Below are 24,712 nucleotides of genomic sequence, written 5' to 3' on the forward strand. Positions count from 1 at the left end.
GAGGTTCGGTAGCACGTGATGAGATAATAACAGGTCTTTTATTTGTAGAGTTTATGTGCAACACTCGCTACAGTGCGTTGATGCTCGAGTACTTCTTAATGATAGAGGGACCATTTTATCAAGTGTTGATGGATCTCTGCCTCAGGGATGAAGATATAACACAGGTATAAATGTAAATTTACGTGTGATCGAATTTTGTATATTTACGCAGCAGTCGTCCTTTGGCTAAACGGCATTGGCACGTTTCCTCAGAGGACAGTAGTTGTTTACAGTCTAAGGGTACTAGTTAGATAAACATGTACGCAGCCACATTGTTGGGGTGAGCGAAATTTATTTCATTGGCATTTACCTTCTGCGAATAAACACCAGTGTGCTCTGTTATCTTTTGATTTACTAGATTTTTTAGCCGAATTAACTACCAACTTCAGTCTTTATGGCTATTTTGAGATGGATAATTCGATATGATTTTTTAGAGGACGTTCGGCTTTTAGTATTCCTTGAGTTTTCTCGTCGAATATGTTGAATGCTGTCGACGGGAAACAATTTGGTTTCAATATGCTGTCTTCATCTGTCGCGCATGCTCTTTTAATTTTGATTTTTTCTCATGATCATGCTGTGGTTGCGATGCCCTGTGGAGATGGAGCCACCTACATGGTTTGCCACAGTCTGAGAAAGCATAGATCAGAGTTTGCACAGAATAATTGATTCCTCTGTTGTGAATACTTTTATTTTGGATCCTATCTGCTCCGATTACTTTCGAGATGGTCTTGTATTTCATTTCAAAAGCTCTATCTCCTTCTTTTAAGCCCTTTTGATTTCAAGTTAGCTTTCCTTTGTGGTACCTGTCATGATTACGAGTCTATTATAATATACACGAATTCACTAAGCTATAATTCATTTGTTGTTTGTCTCTGATGGAACATAGTTTACTATTACAAATGAAAGTTAAGTTGTCAGCTGACCGGAATTACGGTCAAGTTTTGGTCATTTTAAAACGTGGACTACGGATTACGAACTTCGCTAAATCCCTCTACATTTTGTACCTTGGTCCGCGTGATACCTGCTGTATAGGGAGCATTCTGTGTTTTTTTAACTCACTCCGAATTTCGCCCTCACGTTCGTGTTAGAGGCGTGCTTTGTTTTATCTTTCTGTTATGACTAAATAGAGACATCGACAACACTGAACGATCAAGTCGCCGAGTATCAAAAGTTTTGGTTGATAATCGCCTTAATCTCGCTCTCCTTGTTGTTTTGATAATTCTGTGCCCCAATTTTAAAGACGCTACCTGCGTTATTGTCCTTAACCATACATCACCACATGTGCGTGACGGCAACATTGCTTTAATTATGCTCGTCGTTGGGTGTAGATTTCAGTTTCTCAGCTAATACGATTTACTTTTGTTACTTTCTTCCCATTTCCTATTCCCGTTTCGCATACGGTTGATATTCACAAGGACATTTTATCCGTTCAATCGGGCAGGAGTTATGAAGTTTTTAATATTTCAGTCGTCGTGAACTGTATTTTGCTCGTTCACTTCAGCACACTTCAATATTCTTCACTAAACCACAGTGCAAGTTACGCTCCTTTATCTGGCGACAAGAACACCTTGTGTTATCCCCACTGATTGCGAAACTTGTCTTATCTTCTTGGTTTCGCGATTTTTTTATGATGTACAAAAAATTGAAATACCTCCCCGTTAGTTGAAAAGTGTTTTGTCTAATATTCCCAAAGAGTTATTCGGCACTGATGAACTTAAATGGAATTATTCGCCGGACTTGTCAACATATCGCTTCATTTTGAACCCCAATTTCCGCAACTCGTGAAAATAAACATTTGTCGCAGGTTTGTAACCATTTTGATTTAAAAATAGACTTGTCCTGCTTTTTCATTTTACCGAACAGGAAACCATTTCTTAATACAAAAGATTAAACCATGAGATATGACAGCTGAATATTTCCCAGTCAAAAGTTGTGGTTATAAGTTTCGTGATGATCAAGGTTTATGCTTGTGGTGCAAACGTGCCGTACCTGTGGGTCAATATGACGTGAAAACGGACAGAATTCTGTCCGTTGATAAGATTCCACAATATTACCACATTTCCTGCTAAAGGGCATGGCCATAAATACAATATAAAATTTTGTACAGGGTTTTAGCTCTTGCTCTTGATTTGCAGAAAGAAGTCTTCGCAGAAAAAAGAAAGAGTACCACCGTCAGTCCAATGACGAATTCCAGAAGAGAATGCGGGGCATGGGTTGCCTCTTTTTTTATTTTGTTTTTGATGGTGTTAGTCTTTTCGGCAGCAAGGTTGATGTTGATATTGAACTCCCTCGTTTAGGCGGGTGAGTAATTGTACTTCGTTCGTATCCATTGCACGAAATTTTGTTACTTGCGAACATGTTGTAAAACGTAACGTTATTCTTCATAGTAGGTTTTTTTGTGTGCAGAAACATTTGAGGTTTACACCGACATACTCTAAGGGGGTGTGGGGGAGGGGGGTTTGAACACTGATAACGCGGTTCCGACCATTCACAAGGTGTTTGTTGTCTGAATTCGTCTATTAAAAAAAAAAAAGAAAAAAAAAGCTGTTAATTTGGTTAACGTGGACGCTGTGGAAATCCATTCTGCACAAGGACGGCTTGTCTCCGTTTGGGTGAACCAAGGAAATCGAGATTTTTTTTACGTTCGATGAACATAATTTTGACAAAGATGAACATTAAGCGAGCGCAATTGTTAATGATTATATAGTAAATTGTTTTGAAGGAGTTACAAGGTGACGGATGAAACGAAGTTGTGAAAGGCATGAATTTCACCAATCTTACTGGATTTTGATAAGCGACGCACTGACGAATTACATACTATCTAATATAGTAGTATGTAGTATATACTTGGCATCAAAAAAATTAACTGGCATGGGTTACTCTGGTGGCGTGGTTGAAGAGGACCTGTGATCACCCACCCCTCAGTTTTATATTATTAGGGTCATTTTCAATTGAATATTGAAGCAATCCGGGATTGCTTTGATCTAGCTTTACTTCGCTATCTGATTATTCCAGAGAACCTGCGCCACTTTCATCTAAACAAATTCAAAACTAACATCAATGGCGATTTGCTCACGCGTATTTTCCAGCTTTCAGTCAGCTTGCTTGTTTTTGCTTTGGTTATTCATTGGCTCCTAGCGGTATTATCCTTTGTTTAGATTGGCCATTGTAGTTACTTTGGGTTTTATTTTTACGACACTTAAACGATGAGTGCTCCAATGGTTCTAGACTTTCGTTTTTGAAGCATTATAACAGATGCGATTATCCAAATCATTGAAAAATTGAACCGTGTACACTTCACTTGAGCAACGATTACCTAATTAGCGAGGACATAAGATCACATCTCCATCTTGATGGAGTCATCTTGATAGACACAAGGGAAGATCATACCAAAATATTGCGAATTTGATCAGTACAGCTCTTCTGGAGCCTATGCAAAACTACAGCCCACTTTTAAGTCTGCCCTTAGTTGCGCATGACACTGATGTTCTAAAGCTCAGTGCTAATGAGGTCTGCTCAGCGTTATTTGCGCTGAATCCCCGAAAAGCAAGTAGCCCTAATGGCCTCTTAACAGGTTTCTCTGCGACTCTACTGCTTTCCTCGCTCATCCCATTTGCGACATACCGACCACCACTGTCGAGCAGAAACAACCATCCGTGGTGACGCAGTCCTCCTGCTTAAAGAGAAACCAGCCACTGTTATTACCTTAGCATATACGACCCATCTCGATAACCCAGCCTTTTCAAAGTTATCCACGGATTTTGTCGCAAGTATCTATCGTTTCGTTTAGAAGATCGATCGGAACAAATTTGGCTTTATTCCAAATTCGTCTACGCTGCATTCACTCACCTTAATGGTACATAATTGGCTGCAGGCTACAGATGGCACCGGATCCGCTGTAAGGGTCGTGCTCCTGGATTATAGGAAGGCCTTTGGTCTAATTGATCATAAAATTCTAAAATGCTGATACGATCTTATCATTGCACAAACCTGGCGGAGTTGCCAGGTGTGTGAACGACGTCTCCTGGAAAGGCGTCAAAGAGTCAGGCTCTCAAGTTACTGATGTTGGTGAATGGGGACCAGTTCCATCTGGTGTCCCTTAAGGAACTAAACTATGGCGTTGGCTCTTTATTCTGATGATAAATGACCTCAAACCAGCCGGATCAAATACATGGAAATATGTGGACGATACCACTCTCGCAGAGGTGGTCCCCAAAGGTAGTGGAAGTTTAAAGCGCTGTAACAACAGAGGAGCAGTGGTCTGCAAACAAAAATCTTCAGTTGAACCCAAATAAGTGCAAAGAATTTATTATTGACTTCAAGAGAACCAAATACTAGTTAGACACTGTAATGGTCAACTCCAAAATTTTAAGGATTACCATATCTAATATCCTCCAATGGAATTTTGATGTCTCTGATGTGATCAAAAAGGCCAATAAGTGCAAAAATTTCTTTATCCTGCTGAAACGGGCAAATGATCCAGCTCATGATATCATCTGCTTCTGTCTTACCTGCATTATGCTGGTGTTAGAGTAGAGCGCGCCCTTATGTGAACATGCATTGCTTGCCTATTTAAGCAAAGACCTAGAGCCCGTTCAGAATGGCTCGCTTCCCGTAATTACTCCAGGCCCATCTATCTATCCATCCATCCGTCTGTCCGTCCGTCCATCGATCCATCCATCTGTCTCTCTATCTATCTGTGTATTTATCCATATAGATATTTATCTATCTAAATATCTATCTATATATTTATATATTTATCTATATATCTATATATCTGTCCATCTGTCCATTTTAAATTCTTTACGGTGGCCAATTTATGTTATCAACTGAGTTGATAATTCTAAATTACCCTGTTATACTCTTCCGCCGACGCAGCACCACAGTTTCTTTAGTAACCTACCACCTTTAATCATCTGTCTGTCGGTCTGTCTCTATCTATCATATCGATAAAGCGACCAGCTTGGGTCTTTGTGCTCTGTAAATAGACGACAGCTGAGATTCATTTGGAATTGAGAATCATATCAGTGACTCGACTACCTGTCGTAATAGGTAACAAGCAACTGTGTCAGACGATTTAACAATCATGCAACCATTTCGTATTTGTGACAAAAAGATGGAATGAACTAGATAGTAAAGTCACAGCGTTATCACCGGACAGATTTATATAGTTGCAAATGACAGAGAGTAGAAATCGAATTTGAAAGTTTTTCTTAAAGCATAAAAAAATAAAAACTATTTCGATAAATTTGTGAAGGCTTTGCAACCGCTCTTCATCTTTTTTTGAATGACCCTTCGTTGTCAAGGAAGCTTCAAGCTGAAGTTGTCGCTGTTAGGAGACTGAGACGTGTAACTGAAAAGCAAGTGACATCTTCTCCAAAATCTAAACTCATTTATTACTTTGTTTATTCATTTATTACAAAATGCATCATAGGAAAGTTATTAAGATATGAATAGCGACTATACTTACTGGAACCAAGAAAATGTCCCCAACAGTTCTGAATTGATATGTTACATCAATAAAATAATTGACTTTCATTGTATAGGTACATCACTAGAGTGAAGGTGACGTTAATTACTCTTTGTATTTATACTGAAAATTAATGGAAGTGAAATATATGCTTTGTATAAATATAGATCAAACCATCCATGAGTGGAGTACAAAAATATAGTCTGATTATTAAATAACTGGCTTCAGTTATTCCTATGGTTTAACATTACTTCATTTTCCAACCGTGGTGAATCTACCAGTAAGGTGACTTGCACTACTACAAACATCTTAAATGCCAGCCTTTTTAAATTCAACTGGGACATTGAAATTGTTATCATAGCAACTGAAATAAAAAATGTGATTAGACCTGCAAAACATTTGTTTTCCTCTTTGCTGATAAGTGAAACGAAGAAAAGTTCTCGCTAGTTTGATGGCAAAGGGTCACACCTACCACTTCTTTCTTCCCAAAGAGTTTTTAGCAGTTCTTAACCCTTTGATCGAACGGTTTTACGAATGTCAGAGCATTTCACTTGTTTTGCCATCTGAAATAATTTTCTCAATTAAAAAGTATTCATTGTCATTAAATCAGTGCAAAACTAAATATGAAATATTCCGAACAATAGTTACAGCTTGTCTTCAGCCCTGTAAAGGTAAATCAAATGGTCTATTCCGATATATTTTAGGATTGGGTTACAAGGAGATTTTTAAAGATTTGAATCAAGTTACGTTAAATCTCTCTTTTCACTCCTCAATTGCTGCAATAGTCCAGTGCAGCGGCAGATTACAGCGATTCCTGTGGATCAAACAACAGATGGAAGTGTTACCTATTAGTTATCTCAGTGTGCTGTTTCAGAACAGGTTACTTTGTACTCTACTTAGGACACAACTGAGCTTCACAATTGTTTTCCCATGTCCTCGATGCATACGCAAATCTGCAATATGCTTAAAAGGCCATGGATTTTCTAAGACATTTTTTAGGTTGACGAGAGATTATTCTTTGGAATCTGACAAGTCTCATTACTTAGAATGGGGAAAGTGACCCAAAAGTTTCTAGACATGCTTGATATAACGTAACATTGAGTTGAGTATGACTGCAATGACATTAACTCACCGAATATCCATCTGGAATCCCAAACTCTTCCAGGTTGATATCATTTAATCTGCACAAACAAAAAAACAAAAACTAGGGTGAGGTCGTAATGTTGCATTATGAGAGACTGTCATATCTACATAAGGGAAAGTCAGGATCCTGCCACAATTCTTGGTACATTTTCCAGCCTCCAAGATAACTTAATGGTGTGATGGGAAAGAAAGCTGCATCCCATAAGTTAAGGAGTCAGTTAAAGTGGCCAGAGAGAGTGCAAAATGTTGGGAAACGTAAGGTGTATTCTAAATGGAAATGTCCCAAGCAATGGTCATGGTGTCCTCGATACAGAAGCTCATTCTAACTTCCGATTATACTCTATGGTTTGCCACACCACACAGAGATATGCTACCAGAATTTCTTTAATTAGGACAACTGAAACCACAGATATAATAAAAATATTAATACAGACAGAGTGGTTTTTGATTCTGAATTTTTTTGTGGCAGTTATACATGTATTGTTGAGATGCCACAACAGTCCATATGGAGTGAACTGTGTTAGGTTTTGATATAAGGCTTGGAAAAGTGCAGAGATGATGCTTTATTTGCCAGAGGCTTTAGTCTTCCTACATTACTGCATATTTTCTTATAGGTGTATTGTAGAAAGGTACTCAATTAATTTCTCCAGTAAAAATATGAAATTATGTGATGTCATTCAAGCTACGAAGCGTCTACCAAAAGCACCACATTATGAAGAACAGTGAGTAAAGCCATTGGCATTGTGCGGGTGTAGCAGTATTACCATGATTTTCTTCTAACGACCTTTATCTTCAACTGCTTTCTTTTTCTTAATTCCATGCTACAACTGGCTCCAAACTGGAGAAGCCCTATACAAAACATCATGTTGGTCTTGTGCTACCTTAACAAATTATGACAGTGGCCAGAATCAAGTAGACTTGAAATAACATGGTGGACTCTTTGTTGAAAGTTGAAAGAAAGGCAGAAATTTATGGAATTCATGTCTTCTATTGTGAAAGAGTTCACACCTATTTGTTTGAAGAGGTCTAAACATTGATGATATTCGGGTGATTTTCATTTGGTGGAGATGTTTTGAATGTTCCCATCCATGGAATAATTCTGTTAATTACCTGGTGAACTGTGAGGCCTGTGGTCTCGAGTTGGCTGCGAACACCTTTAAGAATTGCAGCAACATTTGTACTCTTTGCTCAAACGTTGTGACATGTCGCTGTAAATTGGACAGGAGGACATTGCAAAAACATAAATTTTCGAGGTGCAAAACAAGTCGACCAAGCTTAAGTCCTGATATAATAGAATATCTGATGACGAAGTTCTCGTTCCTCTTGATGGGGTCAGGTAAAAGTCAGGTAATTTCCCTTTAAATCAGGGGAAATTGACTTCTTTGAGGGAAGTTAGGGAAAGTTCATCGTTCTTGGCGTTGTTCATGATTAAAATTGGGGCACTTAACCCAAGTGATGTCATTTACATTGTTTAGTTCAGTTGACTGATTCTTGTGCAACTTATTCTTCACCTTTCAAGTACATGGTTTAGTTCAGTTGACTGTTTCCTGTGAACTAATTCTTTACCTTTGCAATTTCAAGTTGGTTTGTGAACGATATAATACATTTTCTTTTTATTCTCTGTTCATTATTTTCTAAAAAAAATTTTAACTTCTTCGGCACTTTTCAAGGACATGAAAGTTGTTAGATTGGTGGAATATTGTTTAATGAAATTAAACGACAAGCCAGTGTTGGACTTCAAAGAAATCAATCATTTTCCCCTTTTTAGCTCAAGGAATTAACAACTCACACTATATGTGACTTGTAGAAAGCACAAATGCAAGGGTGGAGAGGATTGTTTTGAGGGGAGATTGGAAGCTATTATAGGAATTCGTTTATGAAGGTGATAATTCAATTGATCAGGAAATGTTTACATTTGTTAGGGGAAAGTAAGGGGATTTCAAAAGCCCATGACTGTGGCGATCATGTTGTCGCTGTGCTTATAATTCAAAATAGGTTGTGCATTTCAAAGAAAACAGAGTACTTTTGAGCCCCATTTTATCTTTATCAGTGGTGATTATTTTTATTAGTCTTGGCTCTACTTACATTGGAAAATTGTGTCCATCCTCCTTCACGTTACATACTATAACGAAAAAGAAAATATTACCCTGTGACTGTAGAAATAGATCATATCATAACTCTTCTTCCAGCACTTTGTATGTAACCTCTCAATATATTTGCTCCATTACTCTTCCAGGCCACCTAGAGGACAAATATTTATTTACCTTGAAAATGTCCAGATTCTTGTTGAATTGTTTAAAAGTAAATACGTCCAAAGGTTTTTTGCGAGGTTTATCAAGTTCTTGCGTGTTATGGTCTCTCTCCCTTGTCGATGATCTTCCTTCAAAAAAAAGGTTGAGAAAAAAATATACTTTTGTCTTCTGCTTGTTCGATTTCTCATGTTCATCGAAAGATTAAAAATTTGTTCTAAGCACTTACTTGCAGCATTATATTTTGTTGTCGAATGCATACAGTGACTGAATTAAATTCTTCTTCAGCTGGATTTTCCTACCAATGTTGAGGAGAACAAATTGAATCTTATTAGAGCTGAAAGTTTTATCGTTCATAACAAAGGCTGACTCAGCAGTACAGATTTTAAGGTTATGTCCCACGTAATTGGTCAATAGAAGAGTTGAGGGTTGAGCATACTTGTTCTTCTCTTTAACGAGTCCCTGCCGTCTCAACCAACACACCTATAACTATGCGAACACTTATTCTAAGCTAGAATTTGTGAAATAGGAAAGTTTTTCAGGGTGAAATGGATTAAGCTCAGTCACTTTTCTTCCCTCTTAGGGTACCTTATTTCTTTTGTCAATAGCAGATTTGTTGCTGAGGCAATTCCAGTCCTGCGTTACTCTGATTCCTTGGATATGATTGATTCCTCACACCCAGTCTTACCTCTTTATGTAGATTTATTGAATCCTACTTTCTGTCGCATACCTTGGTGGAATTTTCCTTTTTGCATTTATTTATATATTTATCCTTTATGAGTGATTTTCCAAACGCTTCACTGAATTAATGGTGTTTTTCTCTGCTACAAGAGTCGCGTTAGCCTCTGCCCTTCCACAGCCTCGTGCATTTTTTAAGAAGTAGTAATGCACTCAAATTACGTGGAAAAACACTTACCCAGTTAAGTTGTCTCCATCTTTCATTAATCTCTTCCCTGGCAAGAGTAATAAAAACATTGCTTGGTTGAATTTGTGTTGTGTCAGTTGTAATCATGGCTTTTGCATTCAATCTCAAAACGGTCTTTAATCACTAATTTTGTACATTTGACCGTAAAAAACTTAAAGAGCCTAGGTGGCTTAAAAATGTATTTGAATATAAAGTAACGCAAGTCGAATTATCTTATTGAATACAATCACTTATCAGGGAAAACACTGAACCTAAGGTCCTGCTTCAGTTTTACAATGAAGCTGCAAATAACTTCAAATTGAGGCTACGTGAATTTCTAGTTGGAAACTGACCAAGAAACATATATCATCACTAAAAACAAGGGCTCCATTTGGAAATATTACAAAGCGAAATATCACAGATACTTGTTTTGTTGACTATGTTGGATATGAACAACGTCACTGCGACTTATCTTCAATATACTGTGTCATAATTGAGACTTTCGCCAGTGAAACCTCGCCGAACCTGCTAATTCTTAAAGCACTTCTTTTTTAAGGTAGAGGTTTCTTTAACTACCTTGTCATCTGGTATCCATCCCCTTCAAAAGAAGTCGTGTGCAGGTACTTCATTACTGAGCCCATTAAATTGCTAAAAGCTCGATGTAACTGAATCATGATTTCTAGAACCAGCTGTTAAAAAAAGAAGAGAAAAATAGCAAATGCATTTCAGTGAGCAGTCAAGCAGCTTTGACTATCTCCTAATATGCCCAGGTTTTCTAATATACCCAGTTAACGTATAGGCTGTCACAAAGATAACTCATCATAGTGTGCAACTTTTGACGACAAAAGTTACAGTTTTGACGCACGTAAGCGACGACTCAGGTTATTTCCGAAAGTTAAGTGAAAAAGTCGCTAGTTGGACGAGAAACCCGAATCTTTACTCGTTTTTCGAAACCTGCGGTAACTCTGGTTCCTTTTCTCTTGTGCTGTGCAAACAACTTAGTTATTTTGTGAAGCATTAAATCGATTACTTACCCCGAAATGTTGCACCTCTGAATGGCTCATGGATGTTCGCACTTGCAAACAAAGTCTGGCCGTTTCAATGATTGAATCATGAGAATTATGGGCCCCGGATACGGCAAACGGGGCCATCCGGGATAGCAATAGGTAGGGGCATCAGTCATGGGGAGGGGTATGAGGGTGGTCATGATCCTGTTCCTATGCTAATGGCTTCATTAGCAATATTCTCTTCACGTCTGTGCTTTGCTTGATCCATTCTTCAATTGACTTGTCCTGTTCATTTTCATATCGTGCGAAAATGCTTTACCCCATCTCAAAGGTGATCTGAAACTGAAGATCGTATCCATGCACAGTCCTTCTTGAGTCTCGTGACTTTCCGTTTAAAATTGAATGTGGATAAATTTCTCTGCCTCGTTTGCTTTGTGTTCATCTAGCTTCTCGTGAACTCTTAATCCATTTCGGATGTTCCATGGAATTGTTTTCATTGCAATGATCTGAATTCTGTGTTTTGGAAAAGTTAGGTGAATTTAAGTTCTCTCCAAAGTGACCTTCGCCAACCTTGAATATTACAAAATGTTCTCAGGAAAGGAATCTTGGCACTCTTATTGCGTGCTTTCACGCGTCCCTTCAGTCATGTGATTAACCTTTCAGTGACCTCTACCAAAACGACAGCTTTCAGACAATACAAATTGTTTCCTTTATCTGACGTCGAGCCAGACTCTCAGTCTTCAATAATATCCTTCTCTTTTAATCCCTCATAAATCCATTAGTAAGGTATTTTGGACATGACGACTGTAATTCAAATTTGGAAATTGCAGAGTAAATGCAAATTTCCTCTTGTGTTTGCTTGACGCGCGTAATTTATTTTCCCTTTCATCTTGCTCATCCACCCTTGATTTCCTCTTATGTTTGCTTGACGCGCTTAAGTTACTTTCTCTTTCATTTGCTCATCCACACTTGATTTCCTCTTATGTTTGCTTGACGCGCGTAAGTTACTTTCTCTTTTATTTGCTCATCCATACTTGATTTCCTCTTATGTTTGCTTGACACGCGTAAGTTATTTTCCCTTTCATTTTGCTCATCCACCCTTGTCAACATTGGCATCTCCGATTTCTGCCTTCAAAAGTGTATTAGGCACCCCGCCTTGTGTAGGCTATTTTTATTACAGCAATTATTCGGTTCCATGGCATGATCAAGTGAACGGGAAGACTTGAGGCTTCGACTTCCTAACCTTGAATAACGGGGAAACACTTTTTCACAAAAATCAGCTGGGATACAGTATCGCTGCAACCTTAATTCTGATGATAGAAGTAGTTTCAAAACTTTCAGTTATATAATAAACATTTCTCGACCACTTTACCGTTTTTGTTCAAGTGTTGAAAAGACATTCCATTACGTCCGGAAACACTGAACTGTTCATTACCAAATGTAGTTCGAATTCAAACATAACTGACGCAATTTGGCAGTTGAACACCACTGACAGTTAATGGAGCATATTGTTATCTTTTATACGTTACTTTAAGTTCGTTTGATACGAGGGATCCTACACGCGTCTCCTAATCTTCGTTATACTCTGAATCAATAAACTCTGTGGTAAACGTACTCATTTTGCTGTAAAACCACCTAGAAATTGAAAAACATTAGTGCGATCTCATTACTCTCTGAATGAGTAGTCGGGTACTCCTGCTCGTGTTTACGACATCACTGAATCAAAATGAACTTTTGACACCTATGGTATTCATGTTGAAATGACTGACGCATTTGAAATATTTCCGTCATTGTATTTCATTTGCGGGTGGCGGTACCACGGAAGCCGAGGGATAATCAGCAGATTCCATACGGGGCTGTAAGGTTCATTGCACTATTTTCGTTCAGGAATAACAGGGGTTATTTTTGCCTCTGTTCCAACGTGAGGCTATCGTAGAATCGAACACTAGTTCGTCTAGTACTGGGTACCAGTATACTATCGCGTTTTGATACGAAAAACTTGCTGGTTTATTTTTACCACATTGATTACAAATATTGTTTTGTTTTTCTTTACATGCCACAATGGTAAAGTATGAAGAAATCGTTGCATATTGAATGATGCCAGAGTGGGTAACTTCATAGTGAATTTAATGTTTCACAGATTCGTTAATCGTGGTAACAATGCCTGCTATTTAGTTAGACGCTTTATAACTATTGAACGCGCCACATCAATCACCCAGAGCTAAACATCCAACAGCTAGAGAGTGAGGAGCCTCTCACTGGTCTTAAATGGTCGGAAAATATTTTCTGATTTCGATGTCTACCATTTTAACATCGTTCCTGAACACTGTTCCCAAACACGTTGCAAAGACACTGCATCTTGGCCATCCCGAAATATGCTTTAAATTGCGATGATTCACCAATAAAATTTTAGAATCCATTAGCATCTATTTTTTTTATGCTTTTTTTTTTTCTTAACAAATCTTGCAATTTAGCAATCGTCGGCGTATGGAAAACTCAACCGTCAGTCGTTGTCAGAGGTCTTCCGACGTACTGTTAATTGCATATCCAAACTTTGTGAGAAATGTTGGGAAGAAAACATTTGGAAAAATAGGGGTGAGCAGGGAAGTGTGTGTGGTGCAGTTCGGTAAACGAGAGATTTGCCATAATTCTTCTAAAAATATATTTTTTTTAAAGAGAACTTTGTTCACCTCTTGATATAATGGTACATGATATAATGCCATGGGATATCCTTCAGTATAAGAGCTTTTTAGAGAAACTTAGTTAGCATAGGTTGCAAGAGAGAAATAAATTTAATCCAGTTATCCAAGATGGAATTAAAGGCGTGGGTGTAAAGCCCGACGTTTAAGCTTAGTGACAGGGTATTTATGAGCAATCTGTGTGCACCAACAACGGTAATAAAGTACCAGAATATTTTTCATAGTAGTGTCTTAGATTCTTAAATGTATTTTGAGCGTCTCTTATCTGTTTCTCATTTTTTGTTGCTATGGTTTTTCGATAAGGCTACTCTAATTAAGTTTTGACGTGATCAGTGACTCGAACCATCAAGTGATCGTGAGCAATACAGATAAGGATTAATGTTCGAGTAGACACTGAAAAGAAGCCTTGGGAACTCTTATTACTTTGATGTATGAGGTTAGCTGATAATACTTGACAGTCAAACCATTCTCTCCTTTCATACATCATTTGTTACCTAAAGTGCGAATCTCCTGAACCGGAAGGTTCATTCTTTTCAGTTAGAGGTTTTCTAAAGCAGCTCTCCGCAATATATGCAGCGGCAAACCTTTGAAGCTAACCGTGATATGGCTTTTATTGTAGTAAATCATGACGCTGGCATTTTCCTCTCTGATCGTAAGAGCAGAGAGGAAAATCGAATAAAATTCGATTACAAAACGAATTGATATTGCCATTTATATTGCTATTTACAAACGAATTGTAACATTGTAAGGAAAGCTCATTGCACAATTGAAGAATGCGTGGAAACAATTAAAGAGGTTTATCAAGCAATACATTACTGCATTACCTATCTATTGTTTGTCGCGAGGCATTATGGGGCATGAATAATGATCGACTTCTTAGGGTGGATAAAATACAGTGTATCAAAGAATATCATAACGGGCTCCCTCGAACAACTTTCATCAACGGAGAAAATATTTTCTTTGGAAATTTGAAATGCAAGTATTTACATCGAAAATGTTTTGTCCCGACAGGGAGGGAGTTCAGTCTTCGAGCTATTCGACGGTCTGATGGAGTCTGAAGTGTCCACTCGCTTTGAAATGGTAAAGATGAAGAACACTGGATTACGAAGAATCATATCTCATGTGAGTACGAAAGTAAAACACCATATAACGGCTACCTTGATGATGTATGTTAATACTTAAATTGGTTGTTCATGATCACATCATTTCTTCAAGTTGGGAGGGTAAGATTTTTCCTTGGATATGAAAGAGAATGGTTTTGCCGTACAAGTTACCACAGGCATATTTTTAACAAGTGATACACCTTCGTAATATAACTCTACATTTTAGTTTTGCTCCAGCATGATTTTTCTTTTTTATCTGTGATTGAACTTTGTGCCATGTTTGTCATTCAGTGGTCTGTTACATCATTGTATCTCGATTTTGGTTGCCAAATTATGCCTTCAGAAAAATAACTCCTTATGAGACACGAAAATGTACACGGTTTTAGTTTTCAATTTTTGACAAACTTCCTCTGCCTTGATGTATGTTTAGTCAGCTTTACTTAATGAGGATTTTAATTGTTGGTCGCAATTATTGCATGCTGTTATATTCTCTTGACGGTTGATGTTCCTGCTCACTAGCTGTACAATCGAAAACTAGCAAAAGACACATTAAAGTGATCAGCAACATTACCTATTTTTGTCGTTAGTTGTACGAGTGTTTTCGTGACGTTTTTTGAGGATACTGGAGAAAAGCTTAAAATTAAAAAGAGTTTTACTCTCTCATTTCACCGGAAAATTAAATGACGTCTTTTATTTTTCGTAATTCGAAATATGTCTAATGTCAAGTAAAAACAATGCAAAAGTTTTGGAGGTCAGTTACAGCAGGTGATATATGGACAACCTCCCACGTGGAGTAAACAAAACCGCTCTTATGATCTACCTCGTTGTAGAGGGTGAAAATGTGAAAGGAAATGTTTCATTTCTAATCCCTGCGTTTAAGCGAAGCTTACGAAAATCATCAGTGGATATGTCACAACACATATTGATATTTAGCTCTATCATGTTCTAACATTGCTTTAACGTCAGTCAACTTGGACGCTTTAAGCTGTCATTTAAATTCAACAGGAATGCATTTAAATTGATTGTGTGATTCGATGGTCGGATTATTTATCATCTGATAACGTCTGCATATCAAATTGGAGTATCTATTTTTGGCGTTTGATGTGTGTCGTCTTGGGGTTACGCAAATTGTACGTGCGCAAATTAAGTTCTGCATTTCTATTGAGTAAATTCTTCTATTAGACTTTAGAGCTTCCGTTCAATCACTATGGTGTTGTCGGATTTAATTTGCTGATTACATTTCTCTATCACTTTCGGGCGACCTACTGTTATTACCTTTTGATAACCTTCGTTTGAAACCGAATAACTGGTATCTAGGGACAACGTGCGGATGTGGTCGCCGACACAGTTTTATTGTATTCTGTGCTCTCCAGAATAACCGCCGCATGCCGCATTGTATTTTCAATAGTGGGTTTGACATAGGGTTATTGAGTTTTCAAGTATTGAAATATGTAAACGGACAGCCTTCCGAGCCATTATAAAATTTTACAAGGAACCTTTGTGTGTTTAAATTTTTCAGGCTGAAAATTATCAGGGAAAAATTCTGTGTTTAATTGAGTTCTTTGTGGTTTGACGGTAACTTGACTACAGAATGTACAGGGTGTTTAAGAGTTCGAAGAAGGTATCAAGCTCGACGCTATTCGAGAGTTCTTGCATAGCGTGAAGACACCTTTAAGTTACAGGAGGGGCGAAGTTGTATCACCAAATTACGCTTTCAACCCGAAAGCGGAATTTCGATTTTGCGTCAGATAATTCCAATAGAAACAGAAACCGGAAATTTGTAATTTTGCGATTTTTATTCGTTTTCCAGCACTGGGCGAGAGTACCCGATCAACTCAAGTAGCAAAAGACATAGTCTTTGTCAGCAAGTTGTGCCTGAAAAAGTTTGTGTTCGCCTCAACACTAATAAAGCCTTGTACAAGTGATTGATGGTTGGCGTGACGTCAATAAATTAAAGACAAAGAAAGGTAAGTGTTAATAATGACAGGGATCGTTATACAGCTATTTCAATTTACGTTGTCGGATCAAAGCCTCAAGCCTACAAGACAAGACCGAAGGGGAATATGGGATCTTAACGAATAATTATCAGCAAAATTAACAATGCCTCGTCCATACAGCGAAGATCTCCGATGGCGAGCCATTTGGATGAAAGAAATGTTGGGGTTTCAAGTGGATGAGGTTGCAGCTGCTTTCGGTCTTGTCCCGTACCCTTGAAGCTTTGATCCGACAACGTAAATTGAAATAGCTGTATGCGCAACGTGTAAATGTTTCAGGCCTCTCGAAGCACAATTCTAAATTAATAAAAGAAGTGAACGTAAAGACTGTTAGCTGTAATCTATCCTGGTACTAAGATGCAGCGAATTTAATCAGCTTGAGTATTACGAAAACTTTTGGTTAGAGGGAAAACTCATGCCCCAAGCCTTTCAAGCTGTCCTACACCGAAAAATTCACAGAAATAGCTTATAATTATATTTTTCCTTGATTCAGATAAGAATAGCGATTTATCAAACTTAGGCTATCTATTAGAGGCGACACCCTATTACTAAAGCCGATTACAGCCCTACTAAACATTTTCTTCGATAAGTGCCGCTCTGAAAATGAAAATAAGGGCTAACTGAGATATAGACCTGAACGAAACACCACCTTCCCTTGCCCTTCGGTCGCCTCGAAGTTAAATTTAGCGAGTCAGTGTGACCGAATGGTAAGCTAGTCGGACTTGCAATCAGTCTAGAGGTCCTCAACATGAGTCCCTGGCTCTCCGGTACCAAGCAATTTTTTTCCAGCTTTTCGGAGAGGCCTTCTAAAGAAAATGAAGGCTCTATACAGCTTAAAAATTTAACGTCTAAGCCTATAATAAGCCAAAATAACACCAGTTACTTAGAGACCTCTCTACTGGGCGTTAATATTGGTTAATTTCTTAAAATAGAAAATAATTCTGATAAATTGCTGTTGTTTTTTTGTTTATTCGTGTGTTAGTATGAATGGAATAAAATCAGTGAAAAGTGCAAACAGGAAGACAAGTATTCATAAAGTTAATTTTTTATTTACTTTCTTACGCGAAAATTACATCCCTGGTATCCAAGAACAATAAAACCACGTTTAAATTTCCTACGAAGTGTGAAATTACAAGAGGAAATAGAAAAACTTTTATGACTCCATAAATAGTTATCGTTAAACGATTTTTATTTACATTTTTTGGCATTATTTTGGTCTCTCCCTTTATTGTTTCAGATCTTTCGACACAGCTTTAAACCTTTGATAAATAAAATATTTGTTTTTTCAAAGAACATCAGGAACCTATGAGATAAAGAAGAGATTCATAGTTTAGAGAGTTGAGAAATTATCCTATTTAATTATAAATGACTTAAACCATTCTCTAATCCAAGACTATTGTGACCTTCATTTTACATTCCCATTTGATATTACCATTATCTTCTTCACCAAAATATTAATGATATTACTAAAAGAAGTGATGATGATAGTGGTAATAGTAGCAATTTTTATCAATGTAACAATACTTAAATGTTAGAAATGATGGTGATTCTAATTTTACCCGATACAAACTTTCATTAAAACAAAATAGATTCACTGTGCATGCCTGTAGTGCAGTTTCATGGTTGGTTCAATTTCATTTTTCTTTATCTTTGGACATGGTAAAAGATATATGAGTTTGTAAGAAAAAAAATTTTGAACCACGGATGAAACTAAACAACAGCAAATGAAGTATAAACTAATTGGTATCTCAAATTATTGTTAATTGAATTAAAAAAACAGAAATAATTTAAGATTGTTTGCCTACATTAGTTAAATGTCAACTTAAAACATTATGTCCTTAAACTGAAGTGGAAGAGTTAACTCAGCCCCCTTTCTAATTGATTTGTGATGGCAATTCGTTTTGTCTTTCACCAATAATGTAAGATTGACATTGCTAAGCAATATGATCTGCTGACTTTTGAGAGGGTTGACGGTATTTAATATGACTTTAAGTAATTATAAAACGCTTCAGTATTCATGGCTTACAACAATGCAACTACTGTCATTACTATTGTCATTACTATTTCTCTTTGGAAATACCCCGAGTCAGGGACAACTTCTATGCAAGGGATGTCAATAGGATTCCAAATGGAGATTGTATTAAACACTTGATTTCCTTGTTAACATTTATTTGCAATAAAAATGCAATTTTCCAAAGGTTAACTAACTTTGAACTTACATAGTCCTGAATGGCAGCTAATTCTAAGCATATCCTGTGCAAAGAGAGTAGAAAAAAAAAATGGGAAATAATTTTCTTTAATGGAATAAGTCAGTCAATAGTTGGTGAGGTGCTTTGTAAACGAAGAGCTCCATGCTGTGATGTTTACTTCTAATCATTTAAAACGTTTCTTAAGTGATGCAGCTTCAACAGACCCTACACTGATAAATAGTATGAATAGAATATTGCATCAAAATAGAATTGAGTAGGAAGAATATAAGCTCGAAGCTAATTAGGCCCCGTCCCATTTGAGTTCATAAAATGTATCGTCTCAACTCAGACAAATGAAATTGTGGTATCCTGATTTCATACTTTCTTTTTTTAGCATTTAAGCGTATACTCCTCCGTAATTTATTTCCTTTAATAATGCTTTTTTCTATATGTGTATCCTAGTGTGTAAACCCCGCTTAGAAAGAATTAAATCACATATTAAGTAATAGCTAAGATTTTATTTTGAACACAGTTAACAACCACTTGCTCGTTAAAATATTTTTGTTGTTAACGTGTGGGTGTGACTTGTGTTGACATGTCAATGGAACAGGAAGAAGGTGAGCGGAAATTGATTGATAATAATTGACCTTTACTAAATGTTTTTTTAATGAAATGTTAACCTGGAAAGACTGTGATGGGAATTTGTCGTTTTAGATCAGTAAAAACGCGAAAACTACTCAAGGAACTCACAGAATGAATGGCAAACAAAAAATTGTTCATCGAATACGAAAAACGCAACTTTGTCTCGTCACATTTGAAAGAAATGATCGTGAATACTAACAAAAGGAGGCCTAAAAGTTTTACTTTACCTTAGAATTAAATATATAAAGCATATTGTAGTCCTTCGTTGTCTTCTATTTCTCATGAGGAGGGGAACAACCAATAAGACAGACATGTCCATCTTATTCTAAAGAAAATAAAAGTATGCATTACAGATATGATTAAAATATATTAACTAGAGAAACGGTAGCTGTAGTTTTCTTTGTAGTGTTGGGCTTGTTATTTCTTCCTTAACTCTGGAAGCTATTTCAAGAAAAATAATTATAATTATTATTTCCAGGCGCTGAATTCATACAAATGAGACTGTATCCCTCATTTGAATATTAGCAAAATACACCACACATAAGGATTCCACAACACCGTGTATCTGTGCCGTCTGTTTGGATACTTACTTCGGTATATAGGCGGTTCTATTGCTAATCTAATTTCTACTTTGTTTCGTAACTGCAAATCTATGAAATAAGAAAAAAATAGTACTATGGTTATCATATCTTTTGTCAGCTGCCTCTTGAATTCGAAGGCTAATTTCAACATATGCGTTGAGCAGTCGCAATGACTTTCATTTTAGGGTAATGCCTAGCGGAAAATAAAACAGAGGAGCAATTGAATGATACCTGCAAAGCCCAGCGGTAAGCGTGGCAAAAGGTTTGTTTTTCTTGAAGTTTCGGATGTTAAGTAACAAGAAAGATTTTACTATCACAACCACTCATCGAATTTATCCAGGCAAGCCCCATCGCCAAGACCTCGTGCCAGACCGACTAACTGTTGAATCAGTTTTCATTTGGAATATGAATGTGTGACAAGAAGTCGCTACATACCCAATATATCTTCTTACAATCTCAAGCTTTCTTTCTTTCACGCAAATTCGAAGGGAGACCGCTGATAATGTCTTTCATTTCATTTTTAGAATCATGCCCAGTCTCTTGCCTTTCTTCTCGCATTGTTTTTTGCATTGGGTGATTCCCAATGAACGCTGTGACTGATATTGTGGATCCAAGTGAATATAGTTCTAGTAAAAGGGTAGCCTTCGTGATCCACCTACTTTCCATCGATTGAACTCTTCTGCTGAGTTTTTTTCACTGTGGTTGATAAATTGAATTAATCTATCCATCCTAACATAGGACCACCGTTTTGTATAGCTCCTCTGCGTTGATAGTGTGGTCGCCACGAAGATGTTTCTTTTCGTAGCCTCTGTTCGTGGCGTCATCTTCCAGGTCAATTCTCCAAGACCAGTGACGCAAACTGGTGTTTATCAACTACACTATTCATGAGCAATCTGCTTAGGTTCATCTGACCACCAACTTCCATACAGTTACTATCAGTGCAGTATTCTATGAATGGCCTTAGGATGCCTCTCACTCGTTCACCACCCTTTATGCCCAGTGGTATGTAGGGAAGCAACGAAGGTCCTAAGCCGTTGTTTTTCTTTGACCCGCTTTTTACTTGTGCTCCAGCCATATTTTAAGCCTTTCATTTCCGTCTCTGTAGTTAGGACCTCCTTAATTCTTAGACAGGCCTTTGAATGTGCGAATCGTTGATTCTTTTGAAGGCGTCTGGATCACAAAATTGAGCAGCGAACGGAGGAGAATGAAGTAAGAAATGTTGACTGCGTGCGGAAACAAAAGCAATGGAGCTGAACTTCGTTGTTGTTTCGCAGAATTCACTTAGGAGATCTCGGGATCCATATCTGCATAAGATGGTCTATTCCAAGTCAATACGATTTGAAAAACCTGTGAACTGTCTTGCCCAACTTAGAAAGTCCCTCGAATTCCCAACTTTACGCCTATGAGATTTGCGAGAGAATTGATAAAGAAATAGAAATTTACGTGACTTTCATACCTGTTCTGAGGATAATGTCTGTGCTAAGCAACCGTGAAAGTAGACTTATTTATTATTAATGAAATCCGATTTGCATTTAAAGCTTTTCAAACGGTTTAAATTTAAAGTCAGTTCTACTCTATTTTTATTTCTGTCGCCTTCCGGTCACGCCACTTTATACCCAGCTCAGGCGATTTTAATCCAAGGTAGCCTTCCTTAAGTCTCACGTAACAAGCCTTAAACTTGAACAAAACGGAATAACTTGGCTCAACGAAATAACTATTCACAATTAAAATACTAAAGACAAAATTTAATAGGATTTAAGCGCGCTATTATCTTAATAACAGCGTGACGATAGTCTTGACGTTTTCAATGAACTATTTTTGTAATCTATAGTAGGATCCTATAACTAGTTACATTTGATAACATTCGTGTGGGCGTCAAAGTTCATCCGGTGTCTGTGAGTAAGAAGGAAATACGAAAATCTAAAAAGATTGCGCTCATTTGAAATTATTAGCTGTAATTGCTTCAAGTAAGATGATCTGAGCTTTAAAGGCCCATTTCCAACCTTGATGCAACGCGGTCGTTTGTTTTTGTTTTGAACCACCACTTTTGTTTAAATAGCGCCTCTGATTGGTCAGTTATTTTTACCTTGTCACGTTGTCTCCGATGAGTTTGGTGAGCTTGTCAAAATAACTATGTTTAAAACAGTTCTATACGTTTTAATCCGGTGTAGAATTAGATGGATCCATTTATTTAGTAGATTCCTAGGCAGTAAACGCTTATGGGTCGGTTGTTTCTAAAGAGGAGCACGAAAATCCTAGCGAGCATTCTGAGGAAGGTGAAAGTGTTGATCCACCACGTTTCCATTAATACTACAATTGTTTTTTATTGAAGTTTGCCATCCTTGTTAAATAGGACCAATGGTCAGTTGAAGTTTACTGCCCATGGAGAGGAGCTTGCGCTCGAAAGAGTGGTCGAGGTTCTTGTCCATGCAAAGCAGCAAATTAGAATTGTAACGCAAACTGTCAGTGTCGCTGACGTTCTTGTAATGATGTCACTAAACGTCAGGCAGCCGAACACGGTCTTAAAATAATTAAACGTCCGGCAGTCCGATATTTTTCCATATTTCTCTTCGAAATCCAAAAAATATTTATACGAAAATGTTCTACATTTATTTACAATCCTCAAGCGCCTCCAGGCAGCCTAAAATTTCGAACTTGATGTTTCTCGCTGTATACAGAGTACGAAGCCATCCAAGCACTTAGAATCACTAAGAAACTTTTCAATCACATGGCTGGACACGGTCCTCAAATAACTCCATATTTCTCTTTGAAATATACCAATTTTTCCTTGGAAAATATTCTACCTTCATTTACAACCCTCCACCGCTTCTAGAAAGTGAAAACTTTCGAACGTTGTCCGTTTCGCCGACCCTGCAAACAGAGTGCGAAGAGATCCAAGCGTGACACTTAAAAATTTTCACCGGACACTACCGGACACTGTCTTCGAATAACTAAACGTCCGGCAGTCTGACATTTTTCCCTCTTTGAAAATATCCAATTTCTATTGGAAAATATTTTATATTTATTTAGAATCCTCAAGCGCCTCTAGAGAGTGAAAAATCCGAACGTTGTCCTTTTCGCCGACTCTGTACACAAAGTACGAAGAGATCCAAGAAAAAATTTATTCGGATTCGACCGGACAAAATTCAAAATACTGTAAGGAAACTGTAAAATGACGAACGGCGAATGTATTTACTGTTAAATACTTGACTATATGTCTAGGATGGCTCTTAAGAAAGACGATCTTAGAAGGTTTTCATTAATCTAGGAGTTTTGTGTTACAGGAAATTGGGTCGAGGCGCGCGTTGCATCAAGGGTGATAATGTGCTTTGAAGGCCCTGGCAACTTTTGTTCGGCTCTAGTTACCTTGTCCATTATTTGCATCTCACTGTCACCAAAACTTTGTTAGAACTTACCAAGCAGTCGTGGGAATAGTGCTAGGGCTTTGCTTTTTGAATCTCAAATCACGCAATTTAATCTTTAGTCACGATTTAATAATCCTCCGACGTTTTCGTGGATAATTCTCTCTTTTTGGAATCAGAAACTGATGCTGAACCAGAGAACATAATCGATGGGATGATACTTAACTATAGTAATGCACCAACCACTAACATCAGAAGATATAGAAGCATTTTATTAACGTTAATGTAACTTGTATTGTAACTTTTAACAATCTTGAAATATGTAACTGTACTTCAGTACTATCCATACAAAACAAAAATAAGAGAGACATGGTCAGTGTCTTTCCTCACATGCATGTTCATTTATCTTAAATTTTACTCCGTTGAACAAGCAGTTATCATTATTATTAAGTATTATAAATTAATTACTATTTCGACTTCAATACATAACAATACGAGTCTTGGGCATACCAAACAATTAAATACTATTTATTATATTATGACACACACCTCAATTGCTGTTGCAGCTTACAGCTGGTGATTGTTGCTTTGATATTCACTGATTTGGTATGTGCCCAAACACTGCCCATTTTCATTTTTCAAAAAGCTTTTTGCAAAATACTCATACTTAATGTTAGTATTTTATAACAGGGAAGAGTTTTTCGTTGTTTTACCTTTGATTATATCAAAATACGAGTTTTGGGCATGCCAAATAATTAAATACGGTTCATTTTATTATGACAGCACACCTAAATTGCGGTTGTAGATTACAGCTGGTGATTGTCGCTTTTATATTTGCTGATTTGGTATGTACCCAAAACACTGTCCATTTTCATTTTTCAAAAAACTCTTTGCAAAGTACTCTTACACTTTATATTAGTATTTAATAACAAGGAATAGTTTTACGTCTGTTTTAGCTTTGATCATATTAAAATAATAAATAACTACAAATGTATAGAAACATATGTATTATACATATATATATATATACATATACATTATGTTTCTACAACTATTTCATCACAGTTTAAATAGATCTTTAGTCGTTTCTTCTTCAACCTGTGGGAGATGTTATACAACTTCTACGAATAAAATAGATTACAAAATAAATTGATAAATAGGCGAAAGTAAGTGTAGAGTATGGTTGATAACAAGCAGATGATCACGGTATGACTTTCTGTTAATAAAATATTTTTCCTATGAAGGGAGCAGAAAGCCACCTTAACCTTGTGCAAATTTATGAGAATTTTCTGCAGAAAGTTGTGTCTGGATGAGCACAGTACAATTCAAA

At 37.1% G+C, this 24,712-nt stretch overlaps 2 protein-coding genes and 2 long non-coding RNA genes across 7 annotated transcripts in view; 1 reads left to right on the forward strand and 3 right to left on the reverse strand.

The window, feature by feature from the left end:
• Positions 1 to 24,712, forward strand: part of LOC149048257 (uncharacterized) — a 25,416-nt gene continuing 704 nt past the window's right edge. Inside the window, exons 1-4 of the long non-coding RNA XR_016184638.1 lie at positions 1 to 164; positions 2,175 to 2,340; positions 14,523 to 14,633; positions 16,425 to 16,581. This is a non-coding gene — a long non-coding RNA (uncharacterized LOC149048257). The remainder of the gene's footprint in view (positions 165 to 2,174; positions 2,341 to 14,522; positions 14,634 to 16,424; positions 16,582 to 24,712) is intronic.
• Positions 5,415 to 12,535, reverse strand: LOC149048258 (uncharacterized). 2 transcript variants are annotated; one of them, XM_089199088.1, is made up of 10 exons: positions 10,840 to 11,780; positions 10,382 to 10,494; positions 9,818 to 9,854; positions 9,131 to 9,199; positions 8,917 to 9,032; positions 8,738 to 8,774; positions 7,763 to 7,860; positions 7,417 to 7,501; positions 6,642 to 6,690; positions 5,415 to 6,323 (listed from the first exon to the last, which is right to left on the reverse strand). In XM_089199088.1, exons 1-6 carry the CDS (start codon positions 10,954 to 10,956, stop codon positions 8,768 to 8,770), a joined length of 459 nt encoding a protein of 152 aa, XP_089055214.1. In that variant the 5' UTR covers positions 10,957 to 11,780; the 3' UTR covers positions 5,415 to 6,323; positions 6,642 to 6,690; positions 7,417 to 7,501; positions 7,763 to 7,860; positions 8,738 to 8,767. The 2 variants fall into 2 exon arrangements, with proteins under 2 accessions (XP_089055214.1, XP_089055213.1); XM_089199087.1 differs by lacking the exon at positions 7,417 to 7,501 and having other exon boundaries at positions 10,840 to 12,535.
• Positions 17,638 to 20,556, reverse strand: LOC149048259 (uncharacterized). Of its 2 annotated transcripts, none has more exons than XR_016184636.1 (5): positions 20,456 to 20,556; positions 20,030 to 20,089; positions 19,667 to 19,764; positions 18,828 to 18,861; positions 17,638 to 17,911 (listed from the first exon to the last, which is right to left on the reverse strand). It is a non-coding gene; the product is annotated as an uncharacterized LOC149048259 (long non-coding RNA). The 2 variants fall into 2 exon arrangements; XR_016184637.1 differs by lacking the exon at positions 20,456 to 20,556 and adding an exon at positions 20,252 to 20,380.
• LOC149048260 (uncharacterized) overlaps positions 23,632 to 24,712 on the reverse strand; it is a 4,539-nt gene continuing 3,458 nt past the window's right edge. For both annotated transcript variants that reach the window (XM_089199108.1, XM_089199107.1), the window contains one exon: positions 23,632 to 24,503. The gene's annotated coding sequence lies outside the window, so the exon portion shown is untranslated. The remainder of the gene's footprint in view (positions 24,504 to 24,712) is intronic.

This window comes from Pocillopora damicornis, chromosome 3 (assembly GCF_964200805.1).
Source record: "Pocillopora damicornis chromosome 3, jaPocDami1.2, whole genome shotgun sequence".
NCBI classification, from domain to species: Eukaryota; Metazoa; Cnidaria; class Anthozoa; order Scleractinia; family Pocilloporidae; genus Pocillopora; species Pocillopora damicornis.